The sequence below is a fragment of the Oryza glaberrima genome, chromosome 3, assembly GCF_000147395.1.
Source record: "Oryza glaberrima chromosome 3, OglaRS2, whole genome shotgun sequence".
Lineage (NCBI taxonomy): Eukaryota > Viridiplantae > Streptophyta > Magnoliopsida > Poales > Poaceae > Oryza > Oryza glaberrima.
The window spans coordinates 7948670-7964638 of NC_068328.1; the positions used below are offsets into that span (position 1 = coordinate 7948670).

The window sequence follows — 15969 nt, forward strand, 5'->3', positions numbered from 1 at the left end:
ATATATTTATCTTGAAAAATACTTTCATAAAAATATACATATATCACTTTTTAATAAATATTTTTATAGAAACAATGAGTCAAAGTTGTGTTTTGAAGACCGTGTCATTGTCCTAAACGACTTCCTTTATGAGTACGGAGGGATTATTCTGTACGTACCCACGCTACCACTGCATGTACAGTACTGTACCTGATGAAAATCAGAGAGAAAATAGCGCAGATGAATTACTGGTTGTTGGTCAAATCATGAAAAGACGGTGATGACCGCGTTGTTATGCCTAGCATAAAACCTGGGTCGCAAAACCAAATAATAAATCATGAAGAACAAGTTAATGCAGGGTCGAACTACCGAATCAAATTCAATCAAAACAATACTGACCGAATTAATGACCAGCATCGCGCCATCGCCTCCTTGGCTCCTCGCTGAACGAAGCCTTGACCGTTAAGGTTTTTTCACCTAAAAAAAAAAAACCCTCTCCTGCTGTCATGCATGGCTGCATATATACAGGCTCGCTGCTCTTCAGCTAAACACTCCCGCGCGCGCAGCCAAAGATTCAGAACCGGCAAAACCTGTAGCAGTAGCACTGTGCAAGTCTTCCACAACACAAAGCCTGTTCCATTTCTAACCATGAAGCTTACATTACTTGGCAACTGTATCCATCACCCTGTTCTTCTTCTAGTGATCCTCGCCTGCGCCGGCATTGCACCGGCGAGCGGCGCCGGCGGGAGGTGGGACGTCCTCCAGCGCAGCATCGGCGTGTCGGCGATGCACATGCAGCTGCTGCACAACGACCGCGTGATCATCTTCGACCGCACCGACTTCGGCCTGTCCAACCTCTCCCTCCCCGACGGCCGGTGCCGCCGCAACCCGCGGGAGCGCGTGGTCCCCATGGACTGCACCGCGCACTCCGCCGAGTACGACGTCGCGTCGAACACGTTCCGCCCGCTCTTCGTCTTCACCGACACGTGGTGCTCGTCGGGCACCGTCGCGCCCGACGGCACCCTCGTCCAGACCGGCGGGTGGAACGACGGCTACCGCAACGTGCGCACGATGGCCGCGTGCGAGGCGGGCGACGACACCTGCGACTGGGACGAGACGCAGGACGCGCTCGCCGCGAACAGGTGGTACGCCACCAACCAGATCCTCCCCGACGGCCGCGCCTTCATCGTCGGCGGCCGGAGGCAGTTCACCTACGAGTTCTACCCAACGGCCGATTCTTCCGGTGCCTCTGCTATCTCACTGCCATTCTTGGTTCAGACTAAGGATCCCGAGGAGAACAACCTGTATCCCTTTGTCCACCTCAACATAGATGGCAACCTGTTCATCTTTGCCAAGAATCGCGCCATTCTTTTCGACTACAAGAAGAACAAGGTCGTCAGGACGTACCCTGAGTTGGCCGGCGGCGACCCGAGGAACTATCCCAGCTCGGGCTCGTCGGTTTTACTCCCCTTGAAGCCGTCCCCAACAGAGGCCGAGGTGCTGGTGTGCGGCGGCGCTCCCGCCGGCTCCTACACCTCAACCAAGGACGGCACCTTCTCCTCGGCGCTCGTGACGTGCGGGCGGATCAAGATCACCGACACGGCGCCGGCGTGGGTCATCGAGACAATGCCGTCGCCGAGGGTGATGGGGGACATGATCTTGCTGCCGAACGGCGCGGAGGTGGTGATCATCAACGGCGCCATGGACGGCACCGCCGGCTGGGAGTCCGCCAAGACCCCGGCCTACTCGCCCGTCATCTACCGCCCCGACCATTCGCCGGGGGACCGGTTCGAGGAGCAGAGCTCCACTGACATCGCCCGGCTGTACCACTCCTCAGCGGTGCTCCTCCGCGACGGGCGCCTGCTCGTCGGCGGCAGCAACCCGCACATCTACTACAACTTCAGCAACGTGCAGTACCCCACCGAGCTCAGCCTCGAGGCGTACTCGCCGGAGTACCTCGATCCATCCAACGACGCGCTTCGTCCGACGATCGTCGATCCCTCGCCCAACGGCGCGGCGGTGAGCGTGACCTACGGTGCGTCGTTGACGTTGCAGTTCGCGGTTCCGGCGGCGAGGAGAGCGCGCGGCGGCGGCGGCGGCAGCATCGGGCTCGTGTCAGTCACGATGGTCGCGCCGTCGTTCACGACGCACTCGTTCGCGATGAACCAGAGGCTGCTACTCCTCGACGCCGTGAAGACGGCGGCGCTGGCACGGGCCAGCACCTACCAGACATCCGTGGTGATGCCGGCGACGGCGGCCTTGGCGCCGCCGGGCTACTACATGGTGTTCGTGGTGAATGGCCACATCCCAAGCGAAGGGATCTGGGTCCACATACAGTGACACTGACAGGGGGTATAGCTGCAAGGGCAAGACTGTAGTACAGTACGAGTACCATTTTAATCTGTTGTCACCATACAGTTGATAGTGTGACACTGTGACTGTTACCGCTTGCATGAGACAGTAAGAAAAAGAAAAAAGATAGGAGAATGTCTGTAAAATCGGGGGCTCTTGAAAAGGTTCACGTGAACCGTGCGCACGTGATGTTTCCTCAGACGCATCTGCTCTTGGCAACTTTGGCCGCTGCCGCCACGGCGCTGCAAAGCTTCGGTTTTTTCTTGCCATGCGTGTGCGCTCGGTGCGAGTAGGCGGACAAAAAGGCGTGCGAGTAGGCTGGTGTAGTGCAACCTGCTCAGGAGAGATCCATGTTACGCAGCCATGTTGGGGTGGGATTGGGAACGCCGTCCGTGTGCGCGCCTCGCCGGTGGGGCGGCTTCGGTGCGTCACGTGTGCGCTTGCGGGTGACGGGAGCGCATGGGCCATGGGTAGCGAGGCAGCGGTGGCCATCATCACACGGTCAGACGGTCTCAGCCTCCCAGGGAAGAGGGGAATTTAACTATTTATCACTATATTAGGTTTCTCAATTATCCAAATACCCCTCTTAAAATTGTATTTAATTTTTTACCATTGGAGATAGACAACTTCTTATTTTTTTGCCACTTTATGGCACGCCAACAAGGCTGCCCCGTCATTTTCTTCCTTCTCCACCTCCTCTCTATCTTCTCTCCCCTTCTCCCCAATCCCCCTCCTCTCGTCTGCTCTTCATCTCTCCCTCCAGTTCGGCGTTCACCGTCGTGAGGTCCTCCGCCTTCATATCCACCGTGGCGAGGAGCACCTTCGCTGTTGCTCGGCCTCCATCGCCGCCACTTCGCCTCCTCCGCCGCCGCTAGAAGCCCGTTCGACGCCGCTTCGCCTCCTCTGCCATCGCCGCCGCTGCTCCGCCTCCTCCATTGCCGCTCTGCCTCCTCTCCACTATCGCCCTCCTCCTCCACGGTCACCGCTACCCGCCACTGCCCTGCCTCCTCCACCTCCGGCCGTCGCAACCACCATGAAAGAGCCGGCAAGGAGGTGAACGAGGAGGAGTGGCTCGCAGTGAGGCAAGCAGGGGCCCAATCCATGGCGGCGGCGGCGCACTGCGTCGTCCTTGTGCTCATCCTCGTCACCGCTGCCGTCATTGCCTCCGCCAATACTGTTGTTGCTGCTCGTCCCGGTGGTTGGCGGGCGGTTGGATCCTCACCGACTACGACGATGGATGAGGTGGAGTAAGTGGGTGGAGACGGAATACGACGGCGGAAGAGGGTACTCATTGATTTGAGTTTTGGTTTTGCTACTTTTGCATAAACGGTGGCTCGTACAAGAAAACGGAATGTGCTTGACGGTCGAAAACCGCCAAGTATAACGACGAGTTATTCTTAAGAAAAAAGAACGTTTTTCAGGATATGTGATATATTCATATTTATGTACAAAAGTTATTTTTAGATGGAGAGAGAGATCAAACGGTGAATAGCTAGCTGCATTTCAAATTGGCTATCTTCATGCAAAGTGGGTTATCCTGGTAGTTTGAGGAATTTAAAAACAAAGGAATGGTTGGGTACTCCATGCATTTTAAAATGTGTTCTCTTAAAGAAAAAAATTATTCTGTCTCAAAACTATTTTTTACTTCTTAAAATACTTAATTATTCATATAATCAAGTAGATAGTCTACCCTAACAGATACAGTGGAAAATCTGTTTAAAATTGGGTCAGGTAAACTCTCAGTTCTTCAAACCATATTTCGCGGGAAATAAACCAGGATATTGTTGTAACACTACCCAAGTACCACATTTTGACTCGGTTCTATCCCTCTTAGAGATTGTATTATAGATTATCACGTGTAAACTTCCCAAGCTCTTAACTAGTACAATTTTACCAAAAAAAATCTATATATTAATTGCTTATCATATTATTTTAGAACGACTTAAAATAAATCATTTTACTTTCCAATGTAAAAATAATTGCTTTGACCACTGATTGATAATATATCATACTCCCTCCATTCTTACATATTCGTCGTTAGAACAAACAACTTTTTTTTGCAAAAGTTAGTGCATTTGATAAAAGCGTCATATATTAGTGACTGGAGGTAATACAGCAAAAGAAAAAGTTATACTACCTCCGTCCTAAAATATAACAACTCTTAGTACTGTTGTCCAGATTCATAGTAGAAATACTTATATTTTGGAATGGAGGGAGTACCAAATAATGTGTTTTGTTACTGTAAAAATTCTTTTTATAACAAAAGCAGCCATTTACCAGTCTTAAAAAAAACAAAATTAGCCTTATGCGCAACAAGTTAGATCTACCCCTAAAAAGGAACTTGTTTTTGGTTCCGTGAGTCTCATCGGTTGCCCATGATTACTAATAAGACAAAACGATTTGTTAGAGAATAAAAATTAATTTATAAGTAAACTTTTATATATTTGTTCGTAGCGACCTCAAAACCAACGTTAAAAAGAAATTACGTTGAAAACATATTAGAATCAAGTTAATTTTTTTTAAATTTTGGCTTTTGCTTTGATTTATTAGATCAACCGATGAGGCTCTGTGACTGTTGGTTGATTGCTTCTTTTGTTCTCAGACATAAATGAGGGCGATCGCAATGAATATGCCCATGGCTGTTTCTCGATTATGCTATGCGTGGCCACTCTGAAGTCTAAAGACGCTTTGTGGTTGCAATACCAAATTCTGAAGAAATAACCAGAACAAACTGGGCGAATGCTGAAATCTCAATGTGCAGACAATGAACTAAAGAGGATGGTTCTGTTACTGGGGAAAAAAAAAGAAGCTCACGTACCATTACTCTGTTTCTAGTTGTGGACAGTCCCTTATCCCCGTGCATGAACAACAGTTAACTGATGCCTGTATGGTGGTTGGAGTAGGTGTCACTTGTCAGATCTCTTGCAGTGACTGGTTGCATTTTCTTGCAAATGCTTCTGGCTGCTGCATCTGCATGTATCGCTTCTTGTGTGTGAAAGACTGAAAGTACATCTATTCATGTACCAACCATTGGCTCAGTTAACATTGTAGCGATTAGATGCTTCTTTAGTACTAGTAGATTGTAGTCTACAACCGATAGCAGTGGTGGTACTAGTAATTAACAGCCAAATTGTTCTGTAACTCTATTCATGTCTTGTAGCTGTTGCATCCCGTGAACTCTTGGGACAGTCATGTTCATCGATTCCGAAATGAATCCTCTAACACTTGCCGAACACCAGTAGTAGTTTTTTTTTTTCCTTTTTGGAGAGACTGAAAACTTGGAGTGGTTAGTTCAGAGCTAGAGAGAGTGTTCATTTGGTCAGGCGTGAGTTTATACGTACTTCATCCCAGAGGCCAACATAGCCACATGGCCAGATCCATATGGGCTTCGGTCTATAAGCTGTGTTGGGTCAAGATCACGTAAATAGTTAGGGATAGTTATTCACTCCTAGGAGGCTGGGCCGGGCCGGACCGTGCGGCCCATTTGGCCAGCACTAATTGCTGCTATTAGCCATTTCATTTTTTAGATAATGTATTATGTGTAGTCCATTTCTTGAATATTTGGGCCGCACTAATTGCTGCTATTAGCCATTTCATTTTTTAGATAATGTATTATGTGTAGTCCATTTCTTTTAATGTAATGCTTATAAGCAGATCTACTCGTAACATGTTTTAAATGTTATTCTAAAAAATGTTTCAAATGTTTTTCTTTTGTAAAACCAAAAGAAACACAGATTGATATGAGCCATGAGTTCTTTTCTCATCTTTTTTCTTTGACTCAATATAAGGAGACATACTACAAATTAGTACTACTCACTTCCTGTAGAGAATAAAACTTAAGTTTGAATCTCCTAAAGATGAAAATGAAGATAAAAATTAAGTGTTTTACACAAAACGAGATGGTAATAACATGTAGGGATGGCAATTGTGCCCGTTTGCCCGTTTACCCGTGGGTAAAAACCCTATTAGGATTGGGTTTGTTCTCCATTTTATACCCATGGGTATTTTATTGGGTTAAAAGCTATGCCCGATGGGTAAATAGGCATGGGTATGGGTAATCACTACCCATGCCCGCTTTGCCCGTTTACCCGCGAAATCTAACTTACATGTAGGTTAGAAGCAAAATCCACTAGAATACATAAGCCACGTTCTTTGTTTTCTACGGTTTCCCTTTTATTTCCCTTATTATCTCTCCCTCTTACTCTATCGCCGTCAGAGGAGAGACACCACACCGAGGCAGAGAATATTCGATGTTTTAAGTTCGATATCGAACTTAGAAGCTTGTAGACTTATTGTTCCACTACTTTTGTTGTGGCGGGTAAACGGGCACGCCCGCGGGCACAAGGCGCCCGCGGGCGATGGGCATGGGCAACCATCCTTACCCGTCATGTAGCAATGGGTATACCCACGGGCAAAAATAATCTTATGGGCACAGGTATGGGTAGGCACTACCCGTACCCGTCGCGCCCGATTGCCATCCCTAATAACATGTGATTAATTGAGTTTTAATTATTGCAAACTTGAAAAATGGATTAATCTGATATTTTAAAGCATTTTTCATATAGAAAGTTTTTGCACGAAACGTACCGCTTAGCAGTTTAAAAAGCGTGCCACGGGTATCCAGAATTTTATCACTCACTTAGGCCTGGTTTAGTTCCCAACTTTTTCTTCAAATTTTCAACTTTTCCATCACATCAAAACTTTCCTACACACAAACTTCCAACTTTTCCGTCACATCGTTTCAATTTCAATCATGAAAGTGCATCTAGGCCCCTAATGATTTTGGTGATTAATTACAATGCGATTAGAGAGGACTAACATTTTTATTTAAGCAAATGTGAAGGTTGTTATGTCCTCAATGAGTTAGCGTAATGCATATCCTGCCGAATACGTTGATGTGATGTGATGCGGCAAATGAGCAAATGGCATTTTGTACGTTTTCGTTTTTCTTGAGTTAATAGGAAAGCCGCACTATTAAGAGGGATGATGCATTTACATACGAGGAGTGATCAAAGTGCTCAAAATCTTTTTTAAAAAAAAAGTGTTTCTCCTCAGTTTGGTGTGTTCTAGATTTTTTCGGAGTTTTCCGAAACTCATTTTCGGACTTTCCGAAAACACACAGAACCAGTTTTTCGCTTCTGGAAATTTTCGGATATGTCCGAAAGTGATTTTCGGACTTTCCGAAAAAGACTGCGAAGGCAAAAGTGGTTCTGTATATTTTCGGACTTGTCCGAAACTAATTTTCGGATTTTCCGAAATTCTTCAGTAGAGTCATTTTCGCTTCTGTATATTTTCGTACTTGTCCGAAAGTTATTTTCGGACTTTTCCGAAAACATCCAGAACGATGTTGTTGGTACTGGAAATTTTCGGACTTGTCCGAAAAGTTTTCGGAATGTCCGAAAAATCCTTCGTTGACTTTGCTGTTGATGCTGGGCTGGAATTTTCGGACATGTCCGAAAATTTTTCGGAATATCCGAAAATCTCAATTATTGTGCATAACGGGCAGAATCTGGGCTGTGGCTATAAATAGCCCCCTCCCCTCACTTGTGAGGGCTGCTGGTTCCATTCCAATCATTTGTGCCCTTGGCTTGCTCTCTCTCTCTAGCACTTTTGAGCCTTGCTTTCTTGTTTCCCCTCTCACCCGTGTTCGATTTGGATTTGGTGTGAGTGTGAGAGTTGTGGATTCAAGTTTGTGTGAGTGCTTGTTGTTGACTTCGTGAAGATTTGTGAGCACTTGCATCATCTCCGGGAGTTCTTTGTTTCATTTGTTACTCTTGGAGGTTGAGGACTCCTAGGCTGCTAGGTGTTGCTCCCGAGCCACCGATCTACTTGTGGTTGGCCGGAAGAAGTTTGTGAAGGTCGGATCTCACCTCCGAAAGGGAAGAGATACCCTTAGTGGAAGGAGGAGTGCTTAGTGCAACCTCTTGAGGAAAGGGTTAGCTAAGACCCGACTCTTAGTGAGCTCCTCAACGGAGAGTAGAATCCCCTCAAGGATTCGAACTTCGGGAACAATCTCGTGAGCTTCATCTTTGGTGACTTTACTTCCTCCCTCTCCACTAGCTTTGCTTGTTTGAGCCGCTATAGGTCTAGTTGCTGTTTGTGCTAGCATATTCTTGTTGTAGGCAACTAGATCTAGGATTTACTTTGCTGTTTGTGCTGACTCCGAAAATTTTTGGATATATCCGAAAATTTCGGAAATATCCGATAATTACTGCTTCCGTTTTTAGTTGATTTTTGAATTAGCCTATTCACCCCCCCTCTAGGCCCAATTGACACTTTCAAATCAAACTTTCAATTTTAGCGTGAACTATACACACCCTTATAGAAAGAAACGAACAGGGGAGTCTCACTTCCTTTCTTGTCAATCAGCCAGGTTCCTTCTGAAACTGATGTAAGGAGTACTTCTACTAATAACCAGGTTTCTCTGAAACATGAGCCTGAACAGCTACTCTGTCAGGCTGTCACTGCCGACTCTAACAAAGGAATCTGCAAATAGGAGTCCATCCAAACACAAAACAAGGTTGGAACAAAGTGGCTTCAGACTTCAGAGCCTACCAAAAGAAGGCACATGTACACCAAGGATACCACAAACAGCACAGAAATGAACAGCCTAAAAGCACATGAGGCTGCTTAAAGCCAAGCCGAAGCCATCACACCTAATACTTCAAATCTAGCCGTTCTCTGTACCAAGAACCGAACACTCAACGACTTAATCACCATGGACACAACTTCCCTGAAACTTCATCACCACGACGTCTGCATGACGAGCGACAGAAACATCCGATGGAGTTGAAGAATCTCCCGTTTCGTTTCCTGACGAGCAAGAGTACAACAACGTCAACGACGCCCACGATAACAACAGAGCAAACAGAAATGGAAGCAATGGAACAAGAGCTCACGTTCCCAGATTGGTTCTAGTCACTATATCCGGCGGATCACGGGCTCCTCGTCCCGTTTCGATGCAATTATCGATGGTTCTTTTGTCTGGCTCCCTGTCCATCATGGGTCAGATCCTTGATTAGTACTCGTAAAATCTTGTTTAGATGGGGGATTTTGGTTTATGCTCATATATAATATAATGGTAATAATGGTGGCCGTAGGTCATGTAATAGAACAATTCTGGTTACATCATTGTGGTTTCCAAACATCCAATCTAACTTATTTGGTTTTTGGAAGTTGGAGCTGAACATTCACTGTGTTTCTTAAGCTTGTAGCCAATGTACACCTGTCAGTCTATCTTCAGTTTGTGGAGTAAACTCTGAAGTTATAGCATTGTATCCTCTGCAACGGTAACAGCCTCTTTAACATGCACAGGGAAATTTTACTTAACTAGGGAAATTTCACACCCCAATCCGGTACCACCGTACAACGGTACCTGATAGGAGCGTGTCGTAGGAAAAACGGTGCGAACCGCTTCCTACGAGACCGTGATCTCAGTACCAGTCCCAGGACATAGCGCTGGTACCCACGGTGACAAATATGAATCATTGCAATCCTTGAAATAAATAGAGGACTTATTTACCTTAACTAGGGTTGCAGCTCAGGACAGCCCGAGATTACAACCGACGACACGGACGAGACAACACCAACAACGGCAGCAGCAGCGGAAACAACGGACTAACACCCAACACCACAGGCGACGGCTGGGAACTAGGACGAAACCCTAATCTTTGCTTCAACTTCATCTTCAGAGCTGGCAGAACTATATTTATATAGAGAGCAAGGGTGAGTACTTACGTACTCAGCAAGCCAGGGGAACTTAGGTGGTTAATGCAAGCTTCAAGGGTAGGCTGTTATTTTTCAATCAGTTTTATTTGCAAGTTTTCAACAATCTAAGTGTGTGCTTTCCACAACCAGAGCGAGACAGGTCTCAGCTCGGTCGGGGGTGGGAAGTGAACAATATTATTTATCAAGATTTGCACAACTCCCAGAGTTGGCCTCAAAGCTGGTTTCCCAAACCAAACCAATTTTCCAAACTTTTAGAGTTTTGGTTGTCTCCAAACAACCAGTCACTTTTAGGGACTCCCTGTCCCGCTGTCTCCCTGATAGCCACTTGCCTTTCCAAACATCAGGTTTCCCAAACCACATCACTTTTTCATAAAACAGGGGAAAAATGAAAACTACGCTAAGGAATCACCTCACATCTGCCCATGACAGTGGGCACGGCCGTTCTAACAGTTTGTTAACCTCTGCAGAGGGGGTACACTTTACCCACACGACATTACTAACCCGGATCACCCAGCCTGTGAGGATCAGCCACGTCGGGAAACTTCCAAGCTTTCATGACAAGGCATTTCCAAAGCCGACATAGGTTTACGATATGCCGACGAGAGGGGTCCCAGACCAACAATAGGTTAGGTCCCAGACCATATTGTGTCAGGAAGCCCAGGGGTCCTCCCCGACACCACCCCGGCGAATCCACTTGTCTCTCGGCATCAAGGCTCCCCTGATTAGCTAATTACTCAGCCAGGGGTGTCCCATTCCACCCATGTGGTTGCACTATCATATGCTCGGATGTAATTCCGAAGGAATCGGTCCTTAAAAGCGACCGCACAAGCATCCCGCCCAGGAATGGCCTTGTGTCGCAAGTTTTATTTTTAAAGCTCATTTTCTTTCACAAGGCACCGACCCAGGCGTCGGGTTTTCCAATCGTTTTGTAAACCAAGTTTTACCCAAGATGTCTACCATATTTTAAGTTTGAAGGCGACCGTCGATACTCGCACAAAGTGCACGAATACCGAGGCGCGACCAGGTGGTTACAAGGAAACATGATATAACAATTTAACAATGGAAGGATTAAATGCAACAAGTTAGGTATGCCCACCGATCTGCTTCGCAGACGGGGCAAACATATTATGTGCAATCCTATCAATGCATAATATTTTGCAAGCAATATAATTAAGTTCAAATATAGGCTCAAGATGTTCAAAGGTGGCTTGCCTTGCTCAGAGTCTTCACGGAGCTTCGCGAATCTTCGAGATATCCACGATCGACCGAAAATCCGCAACCGCAACTAGGCTCAAACAATGAAAACCTAAACAAAAGACCAAATAAAAGATCCTATTTAGGATAATTAATAGTGCCATTAGATAGATCACAATTTTACGGAGTTATTGGAAGTGGAACGGAGTCAAACGGAGTTACGGATCGCGAGATATGAATTTTGGAAGCTCGAATGGGATTTTCCGGACAAGGAAATGATTTATCGGAATTTTCTGGATTACGAGAAATGGTTTATGGAATTTATAGAAATAATATTCTCAAGAATATTATTGATGGTCATTGATACAAGGGACCAAAAGAAATGATTCATGGAATAAAGAATTGATTTATGGAACGAGGGAAAAGGATTTAATAATCCCTTTGGAAAAGAAAAGGAAGGAGGGATGTATATTAGACTTGGGCCGAGCGAAGGGAATGGGCCGAGCAAGCAAGAAGCGGCCCATCGGCTGGGAGAGGATCATTAGACTTTTGCTGAGAGTTATTTGAAGGAATTTGAGAGGCACTTGAGGTGGGATTTGAATTCCAATCATATATCTGAAGTCAAGGATATATGGAGAGTCAAGGATGGGCAGCAATTTGCAAGTTGGACTTCAAAGAGGGAATTAGATTGGATTTCGTGGATGAAGGGATTCAAGGGGTAGGTAGGTTGGTAGGTCAAGACTTTTAGAGAGAGAGAGAGAGAGAGAGAGAGAGAGAGATGGGCTGGAATAGAAGGAAGAAGTGGACCTAGGAGAGAAAGGAAGAAGGAATCCAACATTATGGGGAGGTAAAATAGACTTTCGCAGGGATGACTGGAACGTCGGTTCAAATCGTTTGAGGGGTTATTGATCTTGGAATATTTCGAAAGAATTTGGCCGAACGATATTCGTGAGAGAAATTCGGATACAAAGGTCCAAATTTCGAGAATGGTTTTCGATGAATCAAGGGAAGGGTTAGGATTCACGAGGTGGATGTTTGAACTAGACTGGATTCAAGGATTAGGCAAAAATATGTGGCTAGGATTTCAGGAATGAAATCCGAATATAAGGATCCGAACTTCAACATTATTTACGAGACAAAAACAGGGATTCGGACTATCGAATTTGAGGATTGCAATTGCGGGACCTTCGCACGAAGTAACCTGGAGGTGATTTGAGTGCAGACTCAAATCTTGAGAGATCAACGGAACGGATTTATTAGGAGGGGAAATATCTCAGAAGAAATTTAGAAACAGGTTTTGAATACAAGGGTGAGACCCTTTTCGGGCAAGGACTTTTAGAGCTAGGGTGTTGGCATCCGGGAATTGAGACGAAGGTGAGATTTTAATTGGGAGGTTTTAGGGTTGGAGTCTGGATTCGAATTTCGAAGTCGATACTCGGTCTAGGGAGAATGGGAAGGAGTCAAGGAAGGAACAATATTTAGAGACGAGTCAAAGGGACATGGATAATTTAGAGAAAGAAACTGTAACTTGGGAGTTTGAGTTTGACTACTCGACGAGATGTGCGGGTAAGGGATTTAGAAGAGAAATCTGAATAGAAAGGTTTGAACTTCGAGATTATTTCGCAAAGGATATCCTTTTGGGAAGAACTCAAGGCGAAAGGGATTGAACCTTGGGTTTTAGAGTTCAAGGGTGGAAGTGGTCTCGATTTGCATATTCAGACTTGGGTCAGAAGTTCAAGAAGGAAAACAAGGGTAGATTGACGAACCGATAAAGAGAGAAAGATAGATGAATCAAAACCTGAGAGATTGAATTCGGATTTGAGAATCGGTTTGAAGGAACTAATGAGAGAGTTTAGGACTCGGAGGTGAATCATTGGAGTGGGTTAGGGTTCGGACATTCGACAAAGTTCACGGGTGGGGTTTCAGGACGGAACTCCGAATAGAAGGGATAACTTCGGGATTATATTAGGATGGAAATTTTGTGGAGACGATCTTTGATAGCAAGAAGATGGACTAAAGGAGGGATTCAAATTGAGATCTTTGGCACAACTTAGACTCAGCACTCAAGGAATCAAAATTTTCGCAATTAGGGTTGTTTGTAAATTAGCTTTTAACGCCACTCAAAAATCGGGGCGTTATACGAATGCTACTTACCATACTCCGTAAAACAGAAGAAGTCTAGGACTGGATGATCCAAAACCTCCAGAAATACATCAGGATCAAGTGCTGGTAGGTACTACTACCGTATAAGCAAAGCAGGAACAACCTCATGTCAAACAGCATAGGATGTGAAATGTTATGGAACTACTCCCTCCGTCTCATAATATAATGGATTTTGAGTTTTTACTTACAACGTTTGACCACTTCTCTTATTCAAAAAATTTTGAAATTATTATTTATTTTATTTGTGACTTACTTTATTATCTACAGTACTTTAAGCACAACTTTTCGTTTTTTATATTTGCAAAAAAAAATTTGAATAAGACGAGTGGTCAAACGTTATAAGAAAAACTCAAAATCCCTTATATCGTGGGACGAAGGGAGTAGTAGACTAGTAGAGTAGTCCATGGCTAGATGGCAACATCAGGTGCAGTAAAGAATATGTTGATTGATACTCCCTCCGTCCCAAAAAGACTCGATTCGTGGGTTTTCGTATCCAATGTTTGACTATCCGTCTTATATAAATTTTTTTTATGATTAGTATTTTCATTGTTGTTAGATGATAAAATATGAATAATATTTTATGCGTGACTTATCTTTTTAATTTTTTTTATAATTTTTTTAAATAAGACGGACGATCCACGAAAACCTAGGATTGAGTTATTTTAGAACGGAGGGAGTATGTTCCCTAGATTCACGAGTCAGAGCTCTACTTTCATCTACTAGTAGTCATGATTCTTGATTTTTTATAAAGAAAATCAGGAAGAACCAAACACAGAAACACATTTTTTTAATCAGGAAATAGGTTCAGTAGATATTTGTCAGTACATGAGGAGGAAATTTTGGGGGACCACAAAAGCAGCTAACTATTTCATTTTTACTGAATAACCAGACTGATAATATTTACTACAGATCAAATCATCGAACTAATTCTCAACAATTTTTGCAGTGTTCCAACTAGTAGTAGATGATGCTGTGATAGAATTGTGAGTGAGAATCATTAATTGTGCTCCAGTTGATAACTTGATATACTAGTACGTACCATCTATCTCCAGATGAAGCAAATCACAAAGACACAACCTGATCAAGCATAATTGAGATGGAAACCAAACAAGGTAGCGCCTATAGAAACTTTCGCTGGTTTTTTGGTGGAAACACTTTCAAATGAATAGCAACATTTGCTGAATCACAGCTGATCACATCCATCAAGACTGTTAACTTCACTGAAAGAAAACCATATGAACAGCAACAAAATTCTGAATCTTCGTGTTTGCATCACCAACAGCATCAGCAGCATTTGCATTTCCTTGAGAAGGAAGGAGAAAAAAATAGATATGCTAGACTGGTTCAGTAAACATTTCCCAGCTTTCTTGGACTCTAGCCTACTTCAGTAAACATTTCCACCTTTTGTGGATTCATGCACGTCGTGCTGCATCCCCCGGGCATTCGGTACAACTACTATGCGCATTTCCGGTGTAACAACGCTACAGCAGTATTATCTGTGGCCTTGTGATTGGATCCAGGTTGCCGGGCTCGCCTTTTCCGCCCCTATAAAACGCTCCTCGCGTTCCCCCTGTCTCCCCACAGCGATCTCTCCGAACGAACACACAGGGTAGCGCTCGCGTAGTCGCGTACTCCCCGGCCTGCTCCTCACACAGACGCGATGGCCCAGGGAAGAGGCAGTGCAGCGCAGGGGCTCGCCCTCGGCTTGCTCCTCGTGTGCCTCCTCGTCGGCTCCGACGTCGCCGCCGCCGCCACCTACAACGTCGACTGGTCGTTCGGCGCGGACAGCTGGTCCAAGGGCAAGAACTTCCGCGCCGGTGACGTCCTTGGTGAGTGATCGATCAAAAAAACCGTTTCGTTACTTGATTCTACTACTATGGCGCGCGGCGGCGTGCTGCATGCTGCTGCTTGGGCTAACTTGTGTACTGTGCCGCGCAGTGTTCAGCTACGACCCGTCCGTGCACAACGTGGTGGCGGTGGACGCCGGCGGCTACAGCGGCTGCCGGGAGTCCGGCACCAAGTACAGCTCCGGGAACGACCGCATCACGCTCGGCCGCGGCACGAGCTACTTCATCTGCAGCTTCTCCGGCCACTGTGGCGCAGGGATGAAGATGGCCGTCACCGCCAGCTGAAGAGGAAGCCAACGCAGCACAAAAGCAGGGCCAGGCTGCTGCCGCTCTAGCCTGTAGCTATACATATTTACATGTGTCGCCCGAACAGCAATAATAAGAGGCAGCAGCCAGCACCGCGTCATCGTGCAGGTTTTGTTGTCATAGTGCGTCGCAAACAATATACACAGCCATATATGTGTGTTATGTAGGGAGAGTGGTAGGTGAGGCATGAGTGATGTGTGCTTGTATGTATTATCAGAAGTCAGGAGTTGATTACTAGTAAAGCACATCAGCTTGTTTGTTTGCTCTCTACAGCGCAAGCAGAATCTGTTGTCTTTGTCTTTTAGTTTTGCCTGATTGATGATGGTTTTCTTCCTCTGGGTTTTTTATGGCGTGGCAGAAATAGTTCTACACATACACTCCCATTTCCTGGTTTCTCATA

General features: G+C 45.5%; 2 protein-coding genes across 2 annotated transcripts; both read left to right on the top strand.

The window, feature by feature from the left end:
* The first annotated feature begins 474 nt into the window (after positions 1-474).
* LOC127765811 (aldehyde oxidase GLOX-like) lies at positions 475-2885 on the top strand. The gene has a single exon (XM_052290772.1). It carries the CDS (start codon positions 490-492, stop codon positions 2317-2319), a length of 1830 nt encoding a protein of 609 aa, XP_052146732.1. The 5' UTR covers positions 475-489; the 3' UTR covers positions 2320-2885.
* Positions 2886-14999: 12114 nt separating this feature from the next.
* On the top strand, positions 15000-15855 carry LOC127768031 (chemocyanin-like). The gene is made up of 2 exons (XM_052293545.1): positions 15000-15245; positions 15355-15855. The coding sequence occupies exons 1-2, from the start codon at positions 15077-15079 to the stop codon at positions 15546-15548; spliced, it is 363 nt and encodes a 120-aa protein (XP_052149505.1). The 5' UTR covers positions 15000-15076; the 3' UTR covers positions 15549-15855.
* The last annotated feature ends 114 nt before the right edge of the window (positions 15856-15969 follow it).

Bases quoted from the DNA above. Each gene is read 5' to 3' on its own strand.
- LOC127768031 (XM_052293545.1), top strand. From the start codon at position 15,077: ATGGCCCAGGGAAGAGGCAGTGCAGCGCAGGGGCTCGCCCTCGGCTTG. The intron at 15,246-15,354 runs GTGAGTGATCGA...TGTGCCGCGCAG, and splicing joins CCGCGCCGGTGACGTCCTTG to TGTTCAGCTACGACCCGTCC.
- LOC127765811 (XM_052290772.1), top strand. From the start codon at position 490: ATGGCTGCATATATACAGGCTCGCTGCTCTTCAGCTAAACACTCCCGC.